We start from the raw sequence: 23,540 nt of genomic DNA on the forward strand, positions 1-23,540 counted from the left end.
ACAGATGACCAGTAAGGAAATAGAGAACTTGAACAACATTATAATCCAATTATACCTAATAGATACATATAACACCACCAGAATATGCATTCTTCCCAAACACACATGAGGTATTCTCCAGAATATAACATAGTTAAGCCACAAAATAAATCCTAACAAATTTAAGAAGATGGAAATAATAAATCATATCTTTTCCAACCACAATGGAATGAAATTATAAATCAATAACAGAAGGAAAACTGGAAAAATTCACCCATATATAGAAATTAAACAACACACACATAAACCACATCAAATGGTCAAAGGAGAAATCACAAGGAAAATTAAAAAAAATAAAACTTGAGACAAATGAAAACAAAGATATAACATACCAAAATACACGAGATGCAGTGTAAGTGGTGCTCTGAGAAAAAAAGTACACCTGTAAATGCTGCCAATAAAAAAGAGAAATCTCATTTCAATAACCTATTGGTACAATTTTAAGAACAAGAAAAAAAAGAGCAAATTAAATATAGGGCTAGCAGGAAGAAGGAAATAATAAAGATTATAGCAGAAATAAATGAGATAGGGAATAAAAAACAATAGCTAAAATTTTTAAAAATGAATGTTGATACTTTGAAAAGATAAAAAAACCTGGCAAATCTTTACCTAGATGGAATAAAAAAAAAAAAGAAGATTCTGATTATTAACAATAGAAAAGAAACCGTATGCATTACTTGGAAGTAATTACTTTGAAGTTTTTCTAAAAACTGCAAAACTCAGGTGATATGTAAAAAATCAAAATCAAAATAACTAAACCAAAAATAACTAAAAATAAAATAAAAACTCAGACCTATAACAAGTAAGATGGTGGAAGCAGTAATCAAATAACTTCCATAAATAAAGCCCTAGGAATAGCTCTCTTAAGTACTGTTTTTATTTTGTTTGCCATATGCTTGTTTTGTTGTCCACTATACTGACTTTTTTGAGTTTATGTCTAAGGCAATGCCTCTCAATACCTCTCCTAGTTGTCCTAAGCATAACTACTGCTATGGGAACAGGGGTTGGTCTATTACAATCTCTCCCTAGAGTTAACCAACAGCATAAAAGAACTCAAGGAAGAATGCTGTTTTCCCATCAGCTTTAGGAGGATGCAGCCTCTGAAAGCAGTGGGCCTTTCTCACTCTTGTGGTCCAGTATGTCATGGCTGGGCCCCTTGTCGGCCCTGCTCACCACCATCCTCTTTATCCTTTTAGTGGGACCATGTATCTTCAAAATTCTAATTAAGTTTATTTCTTACAGAATCAATGCCTTATTAGTCATGCTGGGATTTCATGCAGTTCCAACCACGATGCTGGACCCATCTTCCCTCAACCTCAGTAGAATAGCCAGAGAGGTTTATGCCTTGTCAGGCAGGGAATACTACCCTAAGCAGCAGGAAGTAACTCCAGAAGAATGACTATCATCCCTTAGCACCCCCTTAAGAATAAGGGCATGTACTCTCTGATGGGGAATAGTACAGTGAAACAGGGAAGGCAGCTGGTCAATAGATAACATGGCCACGAGACCCTACCAAGACCTTGACCTCAACCTTGAGGTCCCAGTTGGGATGCTTTTTGGGGATGAGTGTAGGCTCCGAATATTGCAAACAGGCCTCACCATTGGTGGTGTAAACAATAACAGCTGGGGCCCCTCCCCTTAGCATTAGCAAAGGGAGGAATAATAAATAGTTTAAAAGGTGACCACACAAGTCAAAACTCTCTTTGCCTAGAGGAGCCCACACCAAATCTTGATTTGTATTTTCATCTTTCTCTCCCATCTATCAGAAAGCTCTCTTCTTTTCCCCCATGTCCCAATAAATTCTTCTTAGTGACCTAACAGAAAAAAAGAGAAAGAAACCCAAGGAACAGATGGTTTCACTGGTTTATTCTTTTAAACATGCAAAGAATTGACACTAATCCTCTTCAAACTCTTCCAGAAACTTGAAGAGGTGGGAACACTTCCTAACTCATCCTACAAAGCCAGCATTACACTTAACCCTTATACCCAAGCCAGGTAAAGACAGCACAAGAAAAGAAAACTGCAGACCAATATCCCTTATGAATATAGATGCAAAAATCCTCAACAAAATACTAGCAAATCAACTACAGGAGCAAAGTATAATGACAATATACCAGGAACAAGTGGGATTTATCCCAAGAATGCAAAGGTGGTTCAACATATGAAAAATAATAAATCAAATTATATTAATAGAACGGAGGAAGAAGACCACATGATCATCCCAATTGATACATAAAAAGCACTTGACCATATCAATACTATTTCATGATTAAAAACAGTCAAACAAGGAAAAGAAACTCCTCAATATAAAAGCCACATGAAAAAAATCATAGTTTTGAAATGAGATCCTCCAAGGTTCTGTTCCTCCACAGAAGTCTAATCAACTAGCAAAAACTCACAGAACCACCTTCCTCAGAGCTTCAGAAAAAGAAAAGGGTGGCAGTAACTGAACTAGTGCAAATTCAAGATAAAACCAACTTTAAAATGGTAGGATCTCAAGGTGCTCAGGCTGACTGCTCCCCAATACCCTCCCCACATCAGTGTGAAGCTGGCCCACTCTTCCAATACAGGTTCCTATTTCCAGTTCCATATAGAGTAAAGTAACCTTTATTCAAATGCTAGGAGCATATATGTCTGTGCCAATCTATATGGGAGCAGCCTGAAGAACTGAACCAGTACACTCATTGCAGGCCCACAGTCCAAAGAAGGCAGCTCACAGAGTTCATCTACAGAACCCAACAGGAGAATAGGGGTCCTCCTGCAGCTTTCTGGGAAAAGGTTTGCTGGCTGTGGGAGATATAGTGCAGTGCCCAGGGGGGTGAGGAAACAGTTTCTAGTAAGGAGGAGATATTCAGATTTATGGAAATGAGGGAATTCCTATGGCCATGGTCATATACCCAGTACAAGAAGCAAGTAGAGATAAGGCCAGGGAGAAACTTACAATTTTGCCTCAGGCTACTATCTAAACATATTTTTAGAAAAAAAAAATAAACTCTCAAGGAGAGCACTCCCAGGAACCATTCCGCAAAGGCTGAGAAAGGTGGTTTCTTTTTTGCTTTCCTTTCCCTTTTTTTTATTTTTATTTTTTTGTTGTTGTTATCTCCTGGCATTCAAGGAAATCCCTATCATAACACTAGCTGGAAAAAAGCTTAAGGAACAGAGGCCTTAGTATCTAAATTTCAGATATAACATATTAAAATATCAAAATTTCCAGATTTCAACGAAAGATTATAAAACATACAAAGAAACAAAATTATGGCTCATGCAAAGGAGCCTGGTAAAAAAGGATAAACCATAAACAAGGAAGACCAGAGCTTGGACATATCAAAGACATTTAAAAATGATCCTAAATATGCTGAAAGAGATCAAGGAAAACAAGGACCAAAACCTAAAGGAAATCAAGAAAACAATACATGAACACAAAGAGAATGTCAGTAGAGAGAAAACATTAAAAGAAAACACATCAAGCTGAAGATCACAGTGACAGAAATAAAAAAATTTCCTACAGGACTTCAACAACAGACTGGAATTTGGCAGAAGAAAAAGTCAGTATTTGACGAAAAGAAACTTGAAATCATTCTCTCTCAAAATAGAACTGAGATAATGTTGGGGTTTAAGATATATTTAGGGGATTTGAATCTCTGGACTGACAATGTGATAGCCAGGTCCTGAGCCTCAACAGACTCCAGCACCTACAATCTGATTTATTGGACATACCACACTCAGCTAAGATGGAGTTGAAGAAGGACAACCACCACACCATGGAGCCTAGAGTGATTACAACTGAAAATGGGAGGATTGCATCCAGCATCCAGGTGGAATCTGACCCTCCTCTTGACATAGAGGTGCAATGGACACAACCAATCCAATGTCCACATAGAAGAGGTGGCATTGGATTGGGAAAAGTGGACATGGTGGCTGATGGGTATGGGGAAAGGCAGGAAGAGATGAGAGGTGAAGGCGTCTTTGGGACATGGAGCTGCCCTGGATGGTGCTTCAGAGGCAATCACCAGACATTGTAAATCCTCACAGGGCCCACTTGATGGAATAGAGGAGAGTATGGGCCATGATGTGAACCAATGTATATGAGGTGCAGAGGTGCCCAAAGATGTACTTACCAAATCCAATGGATGTGTCATGATGATGGGAACGAGTGTTGTTGGGGGGGGGGGGGGGGAGAGGGGGGGTGGGGGGGGTGGGGTTGAATGGGACCTCACATATATATTTTTAATGTAATATTATTACAAAGTCAATAAAAAATAAAAAAATTAAAAAAAAAAAATAGAACTGAGAGCTCAGAAATAAACCCTCATATCTATGGTCAACTGATTTTCGACAAAGGTGCCAAGACCATTCAATAGGGAAAGAACCACCTTGAAAAGATGTTGGGAAAAATGGCTATCCACATGCAAAGGAATGAAATTAGAACCCCAACAAGCAACATATAAAAAATCAACTCAAAATGGGTCAAAGATTTAACTGTAAGATCTGAAACTATAAAACTCTTAGAAGAAAACATAGAGAAATATTTTCAGGACTTTGTATTAAGCAATGGATTCTTAAGACTAATGTTTAGGTCCTTATCTATTTAGAGTTAATATTTGTATAAGATTTAACATTCAATTCTATTCCGATGGTCCATATATGTATCCTAATGTCAGTAACATACTGCTTTGATTACTGTAGCTTTGTAGATAGGTTTTGAAATCAGGAAATATAAGTCCTCCAACTTTGTTCTTCCTTTTCAATATTGTTTGGCTATTATGAGTCACTTGAAATTCCGTATGAATTTTAGGATGGGATTTTCCATTTCTACAAAAAACAGCATTGAGATTTTGATAGAGGTATCAGTGAACCTGTACATTCCTTTGGGTAGTATTGTCATCTTAACAAAGACCGTAACGTAAAAGTTAAAACTGTAAAAGTCTGAGAGGAAAACAAAGGGGCAAATCTTTATGACCAAAGAATTAGCAATGATTTCTTAAATATTAACCCAAAAGCACAGACAACAAAAGAAAAAAAATATATCACTTAGACTTCAATAAAAAGGAAAATGATTGTACATCAAAGGACGCTATCAAGATAGTGAAAATATAACCCTAAAGAAAGGGAGAGAACATCTGGAAATCATACAAATGATAAGGGTGTACTATGCAGAATATATACAAAACTCTACTACTTCAACAAAAAGACAAAATTTTTTAAATGGGCAAAGGACTTGAATAGACATTTCTCCAAACAAATACACAAATTACCAATAAGCACATGAAAATATGCTTGCATTAGAAAAATGCAAATCAAAACCATAATGGGGGAAGTGGATTTGACCCAACAGATAGAGCATCTGCCTACCACATGGGAGGTCCAAGGTTCAAACCCAGGGCCTCCTGACCCGTGTGCTGAGCTGGCCCACATGCAGTGCTGATGCGTGCAAGGAGTGCTGTGCCACACAGGGGTGTCCCCCGCATAGGGAAGCCCCGCGCGGAAAAGCACAGCCTGCCCAGGAATGGCGCCGCACACACAGAGAGCTGATGCAGGAAGATGACGCAACAAAACGAGGCACAGATTCTGGGTGCCGCTACCACAAGCAGACACAGGAGAACACACAGCGAATGGACACAGAAAGCAGACAACTGGGGGACGGGGTGGGGAAGGGGAGAAAAATAAATAAAAATAAAGAAATAAAGAAATCTTCAAAATTAAAAAGAACCATAATGAGTAGCCATGTCACATCCACTAGGATGAGTATCATTTTAAAAAATAGAAAATAATAAATTTTGGTAAGGGTGCAGAGAAATAGAAACCCTCACACACTGCTAGTGGGAATGTAAAATGTTGCAGCTGGTATGTAAAACGGTTTGTAAAAGGTGAACACAAAATTACCATATGACCAAGAAATTCTACTCCCGGTTATATACCCAAACAATTGAAAAGAGTTCTTTAGGCAAAAACTTGGACAAAGTTGTTCATAGCAGCACTGTTCATAATGGTCAAAAGGTGGAAACAATTCAAATGTCCATAAAGGGATAAATGGATAAACAAAATGTGATATATCCATACAGTGGGATATTATTTAGCCATAAAAAGGAATAAAGTACCAATACATGCTACAACATAGATGAACTTTGAAAATATTATATTAAGTGAAAGAAGCCAGACACAATAGGCCATATATTGCATGATTCCATTTACATGAAATATCCAGAATAAGCATATCCATAGAGACAGAATTCAAATTAGTGGTCACTTGGGACTGGAGGGTAGGGTGTCAGAGGTGGGCAATGGGGTGTGACTGCTTAATAACAATGTGGCTTCCTTTTGGGATGAAGAAAATGTTCTGGAAATAGTATGAATGATCATACAACATTGTGAATGTTATAAATGTCATTGAATTGTACACTTAAATATAGTTAAAATGATATCTTTAATGAGATATGTTAATTTATCAGAATTATTATTTTATTTCATGGGTAAAATGCTATTAATGTCTATATTTAGGAAATTGTATGTTATACAAGAATATCCTAGAGAATCATCAGTGCCCTAGTGTACCATGAGATGTTTCCATTTATCATACTTCTAGTGTTGCTTAGTCTGATATTAGACAAAAGAATACAGTGCTACCAATCATAATTTGTGTTACTTTTAAGAATGTTAGTTCTGTCACATTTCCTCTTTAATTTGAATCTGGTATCTTCTAGGTCAGTGGTTTTCCGCAAAGGATTGACATCACTGACCTATGGAGTTTTAGTAATATACAGATGTTTAAAATGCATTCCAAACTTACAGAATCAATGTACTTGGTATAGTCTTCATACAGTCTCTCTATATGCTTCATATATTATATAGATTTATTATATGTTATATCTGAAGATCTTTTTTCTGTAAAGGTTATGTTCACCCATTTTTATAAGTTAGATATAATACCCACTCCTCTTTGAAAATAGGGGTATTATTATGTTTGTAAATGTATTGTCTATAAACTTTTTTTGGATTAAATTTATTTTGTTTTTGCATTCCAGAGAAACAACCAAATTTCATTGTCAGTTGCATTTTTCTTGTCATGAACTCTCATCAGTTCTTCCAATTTTGAGTTTTTTAAGTCTTTTCCCATCTACAGACAGATTTTTTTTTTTTTTTTTTGCTTTAATCTGATGCTTCCATGAAAGCACTTGCAATCACCTAAGGACAGAGTGCTTTATCTTTAACAAGGATGGACTTTCTGGGAATCCTGTGCAAAAGGCCTATACCAAATATTTTGAGGTACAAGTTTCTGATGGCATGTTTTAAAGAGTCTTCACATATATACATGAGTTGAATCAGGAGTCTGAGAAATCTGGTTGAGAAGCGGATGGGTTCATGTGACTGCTAACTCAAGATCGAGTAGAACAAGAATAGGATAGAATGGACTGATGAGAGATGATTCTAATTTTTATTTGGAATATTGCTGATGTTTTAATATCCTATTTTCTGGATAGATATGAAGGATCCATTTCTTCCACTATCTATACTTCATAACAATTTAGTATACAATGCTTTTGTAAACTGAAATGGAACATTTGTAACTGATATTTCTCTTCTCTCCAGGATTCAGAAACTCATATTGAGTATTGTTATTTTCATGGCAATATAATTATTTGCATAGGCAGTAAGAATCTGTCCTCCTTGTTACCATGATGTGTTTGAAAACATTGGTAATGCAACCAAGGCCCTGCTTGGATTGGTGTATTTGAGAATAATGTTCATTGAATCAGATATAACCAGATATTTTAAAGAAGTCTAGGGTTAACTTTATGGAGCCAATCTTCACAAACTCTGCTTTGGAAAACTGGCTACCTGGTACCTGGCTTATAAGTTTCCCAGCCTTAGAGGTGAATAAAGAATGTTACTTTCTGGCAGGCCCAGCAACTTTGGGATATGTGGGAGATCTTGAAAAGAGAGTCGTTCGTCCAAATTCATACATACTGCTGGTGAAATCTGGTGGGGAATTCTTGGCTTGGTTTAGATTGCTTTTGTGGAGGGGGAAGTGGGACTGTCAGGGAATGTTTGTTATCCTTCTTTAGCAGTCTCCTGGGAGTTTGGCACTGGACCAGAGGCACTGAAGATGCCCAGAAGGCTGTGCAGTTGGAGGCCTGCCTTGAATGGAATACAGCCACATTTAATTAAGACTTACCAATATTAATTTCGTCATCAGTCAGGGTGTCCCCAATGAAATCAAACTGAAAGGACTGCAGTGTCTGGGAAAACTTTTGAACAGCAGAGGAATAATCTGCAAAGAAAAAGGAACAGGATCAGTGGCAAACATTTCCATCCTTTGACCAATTTCCTTGTCTCTGTTAGGACAGATGGGGGGAAAGGAATGGGTAGAAAATTGAATTTAATGAAGTTAAACAAAAGATCAGGCTTTGAGCAGAGGAAGGTTTTAGCAACTAAAAATACACATTAAAGAGAAAGAGTAAAGCTTGCAGACGTTCAATTTCTATCCTTTATAACATTTTATTATAGTAACATATATACAATACAATATTTACTTTTAGCCACTTTAGTGAACAATTTGGTGGTATCAATTATATTCACAATACTCTGCTACCAACACCAACATCCAATTCCCAAACTGGCATAACCTAAAACAAATGCTCTGCACACATGAGGCAATAAATGACTATTCCCCTAACCCCTTGCTAACCTGTAATCTACTTTCTATCTCCATGAATTTGCTAATTCTAGGTATTTCAAATAAAATACATCATACAATATTTGTCATTTTTGTCTGGATGATTTCACTCAACATGATATCTTCAAAGTTCATCCATGTTGAAGCATATATCAAAATTTCTTCATTCCTTTATATATATATATTCTATTATATGTGCATACTACATTTTGTTTATCCATTCATCTGTTTGTGGACCTGGGTTGCTTCCAACTTTGGGATACTATGGTGAATAATGCTTTTATAAACAATAGTTTACAAATATCTATTTGAGTCCCTGCTTTCAATTATTCTGGGTATGCCAAAAAGTAGGATTGTCAGGTCATATGGTAACTCTATGTCAACTTTCTGAGGAACTGCCCAACTGATTTCCATATTGGCTATATCATTTTACATTTCCACCAAAAATGTGCAAGGGCTTCAATTTCCCCACAGCCTTGCCGACACTTATTTTCTATTTTTTTTTTTTAGTAAGAGCCATCATACAGGGAAGGAAGTGGTAGTTTTGATGGAAATTATGCTGATAACCAATGACATTACACATGTTTTCATGTGCTTATTGCCCCTTTGTATATCTTCTTTGGAGAAATATTCAGGTCCTTTGTCTTTTTGTTGTATTGTAGCAATTCTTTATATATACTGGATATTAAACCCTTAACAGATATATGTACAGAAATTATTTTTTCTCCCATTCTGTAGGTTATTTTTTCAGTTTCTTGATAATGTTCTTTTTTTAAAGATTTATTTATTTATTTCTCTCCCCTTCCCTCCATCCCCCCACCTCAGTTGTCTGTTCTCTGTGTCTATTTGCTGTGTCTTCTTTGTCCACTTCTGTTGTTGTCAGCAGCATGGGAATCTGTGTTTCTTTTTGTTGTGTCATCTTGTTGTGTCAGCTCTCCATGTGGGCGGCACCATTCTTGGGCAGGCTGCACTTTCTTTAGTGCCGGGCGGCTCTCCTTATGGGGCACACTCCTTGTGCATGGGGCTCCCCTACATGGGGGACACCACTGCGTGGCAGGGCACTCCTTGCACACATCAACACTGCGCGTGGGCCAGCTCCACATGGGTCAAGGAAGCCCGGGATTTGAACTGCCATGACCTCCCATGTGGTAGACGGATGCCCTAACCACTGGGCCAAGTCAGCTTCCCAGATAATGTTTTTGACATACAAAAATTTTAAATTCTGATGTTGATTTTTTTGTAATTTTTCTTTTATTGCTCATGATTTGAAATCAAATCTAAGAAATCACTGTCAAATCCATGTTTATGATAGGTTCCCCAATGTTTTCTTCTGGTTAATGGTTTTAGCTCTTATGTTTGGGTCCTTGTACTATGTAATTTTTTATATAAGGTGTGAGCTAGGGAATCCAACTTCATTCTATTGTATGCAGATATTCAGTTATCCCAATATCATCTGCAAAGAGACCATTCTTTTCCCCAATTAGTGTACTTGGAACACTTGTTGAAAGTTGGACAAAGATATATGGGTTTATATCTGAGCATTCAGTTCTATTTCACTAGTTTATAGATCTATCTTTATGTCAGGAATACAATTTTTTTTATGACTGGAAGTAAGTTTTGCAATCAGCAAGTGTGAGTCCTCCAACTTTGTTCTTTTGCCATATTCATTTAGCTAATCAGGACCCCCTGCAATTCCATATGAATTTGAGATACAGCTTCTTCATTTCTTCTAAAAATGCTGCTGGGATTTTTTTAGGATTGGGTTGAATCTGTAGATTACTATGGGCAGTACTGACATATTAACAATATTAAGTGTTCCTATCCATAAACAAGGAATTTCTGGACATTTATTTAGGTCTTCTTTAATTTCAACAACATTTTGTAGTTTTCAGTGTACAAAGTTCTTCACACCCTTGGTTAAATTTAATCCTAGATCTTTTATTAATTTAAATGCTATTCTGAATGGACTTTTTAAAAAATTTCCATTTCAGATGTTCATTGCTGGTGTATAGAAACAAAACTGATTATACATGTTAATCTTGCAGGCTTTCAGTCATTCATCACTGAGAATGTGAACTGTGGGTTTTTCATAGTGGCCTTAGTGCTAAGGAAGATCCCATTTATTCCTATTTTATTGGATGTTTTTATCATGGAAAGTTTTGAATTTTGTCATATATGTTTTGCTCATTAACTGAGATGATCATGTGATTTTTTTCCCCTTCATTCTATTAATGGTATTAAATTGATTGGTCTGCTTATGTTGAACCACCCTTGCATGCCCAGGATAAATCCCACTTGGCCATGGTGTATAACTTTTTATTTTTAATTGGAGAGGTCAATTTGCTAGAATTTTGTTGAGGATTGTTGCATCTATATCCATTAGGGGTAGTTTTATTTTCTCATGAAGTCTGTATCTGGCTTTGGTATCAGGGCAATGCTAGTTTCATAGAATGATTTAGGAAGAGGTTCCTCCTTTTCAATTGTTTGGAGGATTTTGAGAAGTATTGGTGTTAATTGTTGTCTTTTAATGTTTGGTAGAATTCACCAGTGAAGCCAGTTGGTGCTAGACTTTTCTTTGTTGGTAGGTTTTTGATTACTAAATCAATCTCTTTACTAGTTATAGGTCAACTGAGATCTTCTGTTTCTTCTTCAGTCAGTTTAGGTAAGTTGTATGTTTTTAGGAATTTGTACATTTCCCTTGGATTATTTGTTGGCATACATTTTTCAGTGTATTCTCTTATAATTCTTTTCATTTCTTCAAGATCATTATTAATGTCCCACTTTCATTTTGCATTTTAGTTATTTGCCTCTCTCATTTTTCCTTTGTCAGTATATTTAAAGGTTTGTCAATTTTATTAATCTTTTCTAAGAAACAACTTTCGTCTTCAATTATTCTCTTGATTGTTTTTCTATTCTCTATTTCATTTATCACTGCTCTAATCTTTATTATTTCCTTCTTTCTACTAACTTCAGGTGTAGTATCCTCTTACAGGGCAAACGTAGTCATGAAGAATTACCTCAATCATTTTTTACCTGGGAATGTCTTAATGTCTCCCTCATTTTTGAAAGCTTGTTCTTCTGAATATAGAATTCTTGGTTGGAAACATTTTTCTGTCAACACTTTAAATATGTCGTCCCACAGCCCTTTCTGTCTCCATAGTTTCTGATGAGAAACTGGCAATTAATCTTATTGAGGATCCCTGATACGTGATGATTTGCTTCTCTCTCGCTGCCTTTAGGATCCTTTTTTGCTTTTGGTGGTTTAATTAGAATGTATCTTGGTGTATGGCTCTTGGCATTTATCCTGTTTGGAGTTCACTAGGCTTCTTGGATGTGCATATTCACATATTTCATTAAATTTTAGAAGTTTTCAGTCATTATTTCTTGTAATAGTCTTTCTATCCCTTTCTATTTCCCTTCTACTTTCGGGCTCCCATAATGAACATGTTGGTACAGTTCACATTGTCCCACAGGTCACTTAGGCTCTGTTTCACTATTTTTCATTCTTTTTCCTTCTCCTCTTCCAATGAATAATTTCAATTATCCTAACTTCTACTTCACTGATTCTTCTGCCTGTTTATCTATTTAAGTTCTCTAGTATATTTTCATGTCTATTATTGTGCTTATCATCCTTAAAATTTATGTTTGGCTCCTTTTTAAATTTCTGATTCCTCCTTTTTTTCATGCATTGTCTTCCTGGTTACTTTTAGTTCTTGATCCATGTTTTCCTTTAGGTCATTGAACTTATATAAAAGAGTTATCTTGGCTAATTTGTTCCAATGTCTGTACTTCTGTTCTTTTATTTTGTTCCTTTGATGGGCCATCTCTTCCTGTTTCTTTGTATGTCTTTTAATCATTTGCTGAATTCTGGGCATTTGAATATTTTGATGTGCTAACACTGGAAGTCTTACACCAAGACTTCCCTCTCACACCAAGTTTTAGTGTATATTGGCTTTCTGTTGAAGTTTTCTGTGCTTAACCCAGTTTATACTAAAACAATACATCAGCACATAGTGAAGTTAGGTTCTTTCGTTTTCTGAGCATACATCTTGCTGGGCATGATAAGTGTTAGTTGTCAAGAATTCCCTAATATGTGCACTTGTTTCCCTAAAAAACGGAGTTTTCTCACAGCTTCTTCTCCCAAGCTGCTATGCATTGTCTCAGGCACAGTATTTTGACCCAGATGATTGCAGTCAGCTCAATTCTATTTCACTTTTCTACATTTATTGGCTCTGTTCCACCTTTCCTTTTTGCTTTTCCACCCCAGTCAATTCTGGGTTAGACAAACTGGACATGCAACCTGAGTCAGTTTCCCATGGTGTCAGTTGTAGCTGATGTATAAAGACCACCAATATTTTCATTTAGTGGTGTCAGTAATCAGGCACTAGGCTTCTACATTTGAATGCATGCATACTACCAAGCCACTGCTTTGAGTTATAAAAACTGCTTCATGGAACCAAATGAGAGGAAAGGGCCAGGCAAGTATAGTCAACCTAATTTTCTCCTACCTTTTTTTTTTCTAATTTAGCATTTGTTGAGCTGTTGTCTATTCAGTTATTTTACATAGTTTTCAGGAAGTTGATTCTGACAGATACTGCCTGTATTTTGTTTCTATGAAGAGGCTTTTGCCAAGGGCTTCTCACTTGGCCAACTTGTTGACATCCAGTGAGGTTTTTCTTTTTCAAGTTATGAACTATGTTTTATCCTCAACCCCTCTCTCCTGTAATAGTTCTACCCAAAGCCTGGAAGACATGAAACTACTCATTTTTACTCTTAAGAGGATCTATTAAGCATTTATTGAAAATCCATCATGGGCAATGGACTAGACACTTTATCACATCTCATCAAATATCCGCAATTGCTCCAGAAATAAAGAATTAGCTCTGTTTATAGATGGAGCTGAAGGTGCCAGAGCTAGCTGGTAGAGCTGAAACTAGAAGCTAGGTGGTCTGTCTGCCACTCCAGGACAATTTCCATGACAACATGAGTGATACCTGGACATTCTATACATTAACCAGATGGTAGCCTGGGTTAGGATACTGTCTATGTCAGGGGAACAAAACTAAATTAACTTGATTACAGAGGATGACAAAGGGACATAACCTAGGAAGTCAATGAATAAAAAAAGCAAGGTGGTATAGACATACACATGATTTTATTTTTGGTCAATGATTCTGAATTTCAGATTAAGATTCCAAAAATAGTAAAAATTTAAAAAATTACATTTAGCTACACTTTTCACAAATTATCGTTACTAAATTTTAAAAATATGATCTTAACAAGAGGTCCAGCAAAGTCTGGACCCTTGCTACTCCAAGAGTGTGGTCCTCAGGTCGACAGCATCATTACGACCTTGGGAACTTGTTGGAAATGCAAAATTGGTAATTTGGACTTGATTAAAATCACAAAATCTATTCTGTGAAAGTATTAAGACAATGAAAAGAAAAGCCACAGAATGGAAGAATATATGTGCAAAACACATTATACAAATAACTCTTAAAACTAACAATAAGAAAACAATCCAACTACAAAATACACAAAATAGTTGAATAAGATAGCTCACCAAAGATGTGCAGATGTCAAACAAGCATATGAAAAGATGCTCATCATATGCAATTATAGAATTGCAAATAAAAACAATAATGAGATGCCACTACACACCTACCAAAATGGCAAAAGGCTAAAACACTGACAATACCAAATGATGGTGAGAATGTGACACAACAGGAATTTTCATTCATTGCTGGTAGGAATGCAAAATGGTACAGCCATTTTGGAAGACAAATTGGCACTATGTTACAAAGTTAAATATAGTTAGCCATGTGATATACCAATTGTGTTCCTTAGCATTTACACAAATGAGCTGGAAACTTAGGTCCACACAAAAATCTACACAGGAATGTTTATAGCGACTTTATTCATAAAGATAAAAATTGGAAATAACCAAGTTGTCCAACAGGGAAATGGATAAAAATGTGGTACATCCATAAAATGAAGTATTATTAAGCAAGAAAAGAAATGAGTGACCAAGTACAAAAAAAAAAGACATGGAGAGAAATGCACATTGCTAAGTGAAAGAAGCAAGTCTGAAATAAGCTATGTAATGCATGATTCTAATTATATGACATTTTGAAAATGGCAAAACAATAGAGACAGTATAAAGATAAGTGATTTCCAAGGGTCTGTTGGATCAGTGAAGGGATGAATAGGTGGAGGACAGGGCACTTCTAGAGCAATGAAAACATTCTGTATGTTAATGTGATGGTAGAAATATGACAATATGTATTGGTCAAAATCCCTAAAACCCTGTATCACAAAGATACAGCCCTAATGTAAACTATGCATATTAGTTAACAATAATGTATTAATATTGGTTCACTAATTGTGACAAATGTTAAGATAAGATGTTAATAGGAGAAACAGAGTGGTGGTATCGATGGGAACTGTCAGTATTTTCTAGCCAATTTTTCTATACACCTAAAACAATTCTAAGAATAAACTCTAATAATTTAAAAAGAATTCACAATTTCCACTTCACAAAAATGTGACAGAACCATGCACAGGCTTTCCTACCTACCACATTTCATCAGCAAAGAGAACATGAAATGGACCTCACTTCCGTAAAAAAAAAAAAGTTGCTTTTCTCTCATCTACTTAACCAACAGCAGAAAGGGCAGGCTCAGAATTGCCCATGTGCTCTCAGTTTCACTAGGGGAAATTAAATTTAAAAATTGTCACATTGAACTTTAGCAAATACCATGATTTCTTAAATTTAACCTGAGTCAAATAACATGCATTTTATGAATCACTCCTCCTTAAGGACTATCTGAACACTTCATAAACTAAAATTAATATGTTTTTCAACATTTAGATTATTTTTAATGAAAGGCCGGGAATAAGGACAGAGTTGTATTCATTCCCTTTTTCATTACTTGCACCAACCTCTTCTCGTTGCAGACTATTTCTATCCTTATATAAACATTTATTTTGAATACATGTTCCCGCCACCAAAACTCATCAGATGCTTCTTTATTACAATGTATGAAAGGAAATTGACCAGGCAAGATGGCAGCTGTGTAAGACATTCCAAGTGTCACCTGGTCCTACAGAGCTGTTAGTAATCAAAACAGAGCTATCTAAAGTGCCTCTTTGGGGAGCCCACGAGACCAGGAGGGCATCCTGCAAATCCTAAAAGGATTGGAAGGAGGAGATTACATATCTGCATTGAAGATTCATGAGTAGAGCACTCCACACCGCAGAGGCCAGTGCCCATCCTCCACTAGCAGTGCAAGCTGCCTCAGGAACTAATCCATGGCTGAAGTTGGAAGTTCCCACTTCCAAAAAAGGGGAGTAATAAATGGTTGGGCACTGACATCAGCTATTGATTAGTAAACCTGGCTGGCTAAAGTATAATCTTAAGAACAGCTAGAGATCCTGGAGAGGCAAGATGGTGGCTGAATGAACTTCCCTGTTAGGGTCTCCTGCCGGGAGTCGGCTGGGCGGCGTTGGAGAGTCTTTGGGACCGGGATGTTTCGGGATTTTTGCTGGTCCGGAGGTGTCTGGACATCGATTTGGAGGGAAGGTAACAGAGAGGATCTGTCTGTGAAATATACACGGAGATCCTGGCTACGTGTGGAGGATTCCCTCCTTGGGTAGGCAGAGCCGAGGCATCTAGCTCTGCGGGGACGGGGAGAGCCGGGCGGAGCCGGGCCGAGCCCAGCTGCAGGGTTTCTGTTCTTTGTTTTGTTTTGTTTTTTTTCTTTTGTGGAGCCTCTACAGTTCTGGGGAGTTTGTGGGCCCTGGGCGGCCTATTGGGGGGTTGGTGGGAAGGGAGGTGCTTGCAGACCCATTTGGGCAGACAGACGGGGGTTTTAGGGCAAAGCAGGGGGAATTTGTGATTGCCGACACAAACAATATTGTTTCCGCCTAGAGCCACGCCCCCCCCCAAGCCCGGCTGCTGACCTACAGCAGTCTCAAAGTGATAGCAACAAAGAGACGCTACCAGGGTCTCACCGGGTGGCAGACGTTTGGAAGCTGATTAGGGGAATATTTTGCGAAGCGTGGGAATTTTGGGTTTGGACTCTGTTATTAGCGTTTCTGGCTGGAGCCCCTCCCCCGGACCTGGATATTTGATCTGAGTCATTAAATTGGCTGCAGCCTAGAGGAGCCCCCAGGTGGACGTTCCCGGGGACCACAGGGTGGGAGGGTTCCTGAAGTCAATTGGTGATATGTCCACACAATAGACCCTAGTAAGTGAGTGAATTGTAGGACACAGAACACAGGATAGAGCTTGTGGATGAGACCTCACCCATAGGGCTGGCACCCAGCTGCAGGGATCCCTGAAGGCTGTGATGCACTGTGGTGCTCCCAGGATTCCTGTTAACTGGACTCGAGGTTGCCAGGTCTGAGTTCCCTGGACTCTGGCGGCCCACACGCCAGAGACTCACACCTCTTGAGGCCTCAATACCTCAGACTGTCCATTCCTGAATCCACCACGCCCTGAGGTTCATCTGAGGCCCTTGAATGTCCTAGCCCTCAATGTTTGTGTTTTTTCTTCTTTGTTTTATTTTGTTTTGTTTTTATTTTTATTCTATTTCTATTTTTTTATTCTAGTTTTTTAATGTTCTGATTCCTGCCATTGCATTATCCCCTAGTCTTTTCTCCCAGCGTATCCCCCAAAGTCTCTTTTTCTTTCTTTCTTTCTTTTTTCTTTTAATCCTCTCTTTCTTGTCCCCGATCTTCTTCTTATTCTATTTTATCTTAACAATACAATAGGTCCTGCAGGAAACACCTCACATTTGCTGGGTTTCCTCATCCTCCACTGACTCATTTCTCTGTGAATAGATTTAGGCTATCTACACTATCCCCTTTCCCCTACAACTTGATATCCTCCACCATCTGCTATCTCTCCTACATTCCATCTCCTTTTCTTTGATCCACTAAGCATCTAACTCTTAATTTCTAATACCGTTGTTTAGTTTTCCATCTGGTATCCGCCCTTGAAACTATTACCTTTCTTTTCTCTTTCCCTCTCTCACGAAAACAACAGCTTCTTAGTACGTACCATATCCCTCCCATATTCAGTCGTCTACCTCATTATAGGTACTTTCCTACTACTATAACTCTACACAATTTACATGATCTAACCTCCATCCTCCCAGAACTCATATTAATGCTTTGTTAACATATATCACCAATACTACTTTATACTTTTTCCTTCCTTACACAATTGCCTTTCCCCAGCACTAATACTTTCCTTTAAAGTGAACTTAACCAGCAATAAGAAATTGGAATGGGAAGAGCAAAGTGACAAAGAAAAGATATAACACTTATGCAAAAACAACAGCTAATTAATATCCAAGACTAGACAAAGAAGCTACGGAACTGATTAAACCCATCAAGGAAAAATGATGACAAGACAGCAACAAAAATCTACAAACCAAACCAGTAATCAGGAAAACATGGCTGAATCCAATCAACAAACTAAAAATCAGGACGGGGAGCAGAACTTCACACAAGCAATGAAAGATCTCAGAACATTTATCACCGACAAATATGATGAAGTAATGAAAGAGGTTAACAACATGAAGACAACACTTGGAGGGGAAATTGCAGACATGTGCAAAAAAATAACAGATATGATGGAAATGAACACCAAAATTCAAGAAATCAAAAATACACTTGCAGCAAATATCAGCAGACTAGAAGAGGCAGAGCAGAGAATTACTGATGTGGAAGACAGTGCATTGGAATTCAAACAGATAGTAGAAGTGGTCAATAAAAAGGTAGAAAAAATCCAGATTGGACTTAGGGATCTGAATGACCATGCAAAACGCTCAAACATATGTATTATAGGCATTCCAGAAGGAGAAGAGAAGGGAAAGGGGTCAGAAGGAGTGTTGCAGGAAATAATGACTGAAAACTTCCCAAATCTACTGAAAGAGACAGATGTACATATCCAAGAAGCACAACGCACTCCACTGGTCATAAACCCCAACAGGCCCACCCCAAGACATATACTTGTCAAATTATCCAATGCTCAAGACAAAGAGAAAATTCTAAAAGCAGCAAGAGAAAAGAAAACCATCACATACAAGGGAAACTCCATAAGATTAAATGCTGATTTCTCATCTGAAACGATGGAGGCAAGAAGGTAGTGGTATGATATAGTCAAGGTATTAAAGGAAAAAAATTTCCAACCAAGAATACTCTATCCAGCTAAACTAGCATTCAAAAATGTTGGAGCGTTCAAAATATTCACAGATAAACAGAAACTGAAAGAGTATATCAACCAGAAACCTCCTCTTCAAGAAATTCTTAAGGGAGTTCTGCAGGAAGAAAGGAAAAAACAGGACAGTCAGAGATGGAGGAGAGTGTAAGAGCAACAAAAAAGACAAAAATAGAAGGGGAAAATAAAATAATACAAACAAAATATAACAAACACAAATCCAACCAAAATATGGCTACCACAAATAATTCTCTGAACGTAATAACACTGAATGTCAATGGATTAAACTCACCTGTCAAAAGATTCAGACTTGGACACTGGATAAGGAAATATGACATCTATATGCTGTCTACAAGAGACACACCTTAGACCCAGAGACCCATGGAGATTGAAAGTAAATGGCTGGAAAACAATCATACAAGCAAACAACAACCAAAAAAAGGCAGGAGTAGCTATATTAATATCAGACAAAATAGAATTTGAATGCAAAACAATTGTGAGAGGCAAAGAAGGATACTACATTTTAGTGAAAGGGACAATCTGTCAAGAAGATCGAACGATCATAAATATTTATGCTCCTAACAAGGGTGCCTCTAAATACGTGAGACAAACGCTGGAAAAACTAAGTGAAAAAATACATGCATCTACAATTATAGTGGGGGATTTTAATACACCACTATCAACTCTGGACAGAACATCTCAAAAGAGAATCACTAAAGAAAGAAAACATTTGAACAGTATATTAGAAGAGCTGGATCTAATAGACATATATAGATCATTACACCCAAACACAGCAGGATATACATTTTTCTCAAGCGCACATGGAACATTCTCCAAGATAGACCATATGCTAGGCCACAAAGAAAGGCTTAATGAATTCAGAAAGCTCGAAATCATACAAAACAATATCTCTGACCACAGTGGAGTGAAGCTGGAAATTCGCAAGGGACGGAGGCCCAGACTTCACACAATAATTTGGAAATTAAACAGCACACTCTTAGAAAAACAGTGGGTCAAAGACGAAATCTCAAAAGAAATCAATGACTACCTTGAAACAAATGATAATGATAACACAACATACCAAAATTTTTGGGATGCAGCAAAAGCAGTACTGAGAGGGAAATTTATAGACATAAATTCACATATCAAAAAAGAAGAAAGAGCAAAAATTGAAGAACTAACTGCACTTTTGACGGAATTAGAAAAACAAGAACAAAGTAACCCAACAGGAAGAAGAAGGAAGGAAATAACAAAGATAAGAGCAGAACTAAATGAAATAGAAAATAAGAAAGCACTTGAAAAAATAAACAAGAACAAGAGCTGGTTTTTTGAAAAGATCAACAAAATTGACAAACCTTTAGTGAGACTAACAAAGAAAAAAAGAGAAAAGATGCAAATACACAAAATAAGAAATGAGAAAGGTGATATCACCACTGACCCCAAGAAATAAAGAATATCATAAGAGGATACTTTCAAAAACTATATTCCAACAAAAATGACAATTTTAGAGGAAATGGACAAATTTCTAGAAACACATAAGCAGCCCATATTGATGAAAGAAGAAATTGATGATCTCAACAAACCAATCACAAGCAAAGAGATAGAATCAGTCATTAAAAATCTCCCAACTAAGAAGAGCCCAGGGCCAGACGGCTTCACAGGTGAATTCTACAAAACATTCCGGAAAGAACTAACACCAGTCCTATTGAAATTCTTCCAAAAAATCGAAACAGAAGGAACATTGCCAAACTCCTTCTATGATGCCAACGTTATCCTAGTACCAAAGCCAAACAAAGACACCACAAGAAAGGAAAATTACAGACCAATTTCTCTAATGAACCTAGACGCAAAAATACTTAACAAAATACTTGCTAATCGTATTCAACAACACATTAAATGTGTTGTTTATACACCATGACCAAGTGGGATTTATTCCAGGTATGCAAGGATTGTTCAACGTAAGAAAATGAATCAATGTGATACACCATATAAACAGATTGAAGGAAAAAAATCACATGATTATATCTACAGATGCAGAAAAGGCATTTGACAAAATACAGCACCCCTTCTTGATAAAAACACTCCAAAAGATCGGAATACAAGGAAATCTTTTGAACATGATAAAGAGTATATATGAAAAACCTACAACCAACATTGTTTACAATGGCGAAATCCTGAAATCCTTCCCTCTAAACTCAGGAACAAGACAAGGATGCCCATTGTCTCCGCTCCTATTTAACATTGTCTTGGAAGTACTTGCTCGAGCAATGAGGCAAGAACCAGATATAAAAGGCATTGAAATTGGAAAGGAAGAAGTCAAAATTTCATTATTTGCAGATGACATCATCCTATACATAGAAAACCCTGAGAGATCTACAACAAAGCTGCTAGAACTCATAAATGAGTTCAGCAAAGTCACAGGTTATAAGATCAATACGGAAAAATCAGTAGCATTTCTCTACACCAATAATGAGCAAGATCAGGAGGAAATCAAGAAACAAATACCATTCACAATAGTAAATAAAAAAATCAAATACTTGGCATTAAATTTAACTAAAGAGGTAAAAAACTTATACACCGAGAACTATACAAGACTGTTCAAGGAAATCGAAGAAGACCTAAATAAATGGAAGAATATTCCTTGTTCATGGATAGGAAGACTGAATATTATTAAGATGTCTATCCTACCAAAACTGATCTACACATTCAATGCAATCCCAATAAAAATCAACACAGCCTTCTTTAAGGAACTAGAAAAACTAACTATGAAATTTATTTGGAAAGGAAAGAGGCCCCGAATAGCAAAAGACATATTGAAAAAGAAAAACGAAATAGGAGGAATCACACTTCCTGACTTCAAACGATACTACAAAGCTACAGTAGTGAAAACAGCATGGTATTGGCATAAGGAGAGACACACAGACCAATGGAATCGAATTGAAAGTTCAGATATAGAACCTCATATATATAGCCATAAAATATTCAATAATGCCATCAAACCCTCTCAACTGGGAGAGAATGGCCTATTCAACAAGTGGTGCCTGGAGAACTGGATAGCCATATGTAGAAGAATGAAAGAGGATTACCATCTCACACCTTATACAAAGATCAACTCAAGATGGATCAAAGACCTAAATATAAGAGCCAAGACCGTAAAGATCTTGGAAAGCAGTGTAGGGAAACATCTACAGGACCTTGTAATAGGAAATGGCTTCATGAATATCACACCAAAAGCACGAGCATCAAAAGAACAATAGATAAATGGGACTTCCTCAAAATTAAAGCCTTCTGCTCCTCAAAGGAGTTTGTCAAGAAAGTAAAAAGGGAGCCCACACAGTGGGAGAAAATATTTGGCAACCATAGATCTGATAAGAGACTTATAACTTGCATATATAAAGAACTCATATATCTTGAAAACAAAAAGTTAAACAACCCATTTAAAAAATGGGAAAAAGATTTAAACAGACACTTCTCCAAAGAAGAAATACAAATGGCTAAAAAGCACATGAAAAAATGCTCCAAATCTCTAGCTATCAGGGAAATGCAAATCAAAACTACAATGAGATACCATCTTTCTCCCATAAGATTGGCAGCTATGAAAAAAACAGAAGAATACAAATGCTGGAGAGGATGTGAAGAAAGGGGAACACTCATCGACTGCTGGTGGGAATGCAGAAGGATCCAACCATTATGGAGGACAGTTTGGCGGTTTCTCAAAAAACTAACCATAGATTTGCCATATGACCCAGCAATACCACTGCTGGGTATATACCCATCAGAACTGAAAACAAGGACAAAAACCGATATACGTACACAAATGTTCATAGCAGCATTGTTCACTATCGCCAAAAGTTGGAATCAATCCAAATGTCCATCAACAGACAAGTGGATCAATAAAATGTGGTATATACACACAATGGAATACTACTCGGCTGTAAGAAAAAATACACTACAATCACACGTGATAACATGGATGAATCTTGAGAATCTTATGTTGAGTGAAGCAACCCAGTCATTGAAGGACAAATACTACATGACCTCAATGATATGAAATAAGCAAACAGCCTCAAAGAGCTAGAGTCTGGAAAAGAGGCTTACAGGAAATCGGTGGGTGGAGGAAGGATGTGAGTTAACGTCTGCAGGGGTGGAATCTGTGATGAGCTGGCGGTAATTATGAGCACAAAGAAGGGACAAAATGGGGGCAAGGGGTTGCCTTCGGGTGGGGCTTTGTGGGTTTGAGGGGGGCTGGGGATGGGAAGAGGGGTAATATTGTCAAAAAATTGGGGGGAGGGAGGGGCAACATACGAACATGGGAGAGTGTCAGGTGTTCGTTGAGAACAAAATGTTGAGAAAATCATATCAAAGTATAAGTAGGAGGGTTACCTGTTTAGGATGCTCAGCGGGTATGGTCTGATGAGGGACGGCCTTCGGGGGAATAGCTGAAGGCTCATTTTGCCAAGGTGGGTTGTACCATTGGGAAGAGACCCAAGAAGTGAGAGTTGGGGTGGACCCACATCCTGGGGAGGACTAATGCCGTCAAATAGAGAGAACTGTATCTCTCGTGAGAACGGATGGCTCCCAGGGCATTAGGGCAGTTGA

The 23,540-nt window shown here is 37.4% G+C and overlaps 1 protein-coding gene across 2 annotated transcripts in view; it reads right to left on the minus strand.

Annotated features, from left to right (window-relative positions):
- The window catches only part of OPHN1 (oligophrenin 1), a 540,428-nt gene that overhangs the window by 299,098 nt on the left and 217,790 nt on the right, over window positions 1-23,540 (minus strand). For both annotated transcript variants that reach the window (XM_004482489.3, XM_004482488.3), the window contains exon 3: window positions 8,213-8,308. In XM_004482489.3, coding sequence (XP_004482546.1) covers window positions 8,213-8,308 — 96 coding nt within the window. The remainder of the gene's footprint in view (window positions 1-8,212; window positions 8,309-23,540) is intronic.

This window comes from Dasypus novemcinctus, chromosome X (genome assembly GCF_030445035.2).
Source record: "Dasypus novemcinctus isolate mDasNov1 chromosome X, mDasNov1.1.hap2, whole genome shotgun sequence".
In the NCBI taxonomy this organism is placed as follows: domain Eukaryota; kingdom Metazoa; phylum Chordata; class Mammalia; order Cingulata; family Dasypodidae; genus Dasypus; species Dasypus novemcinctus.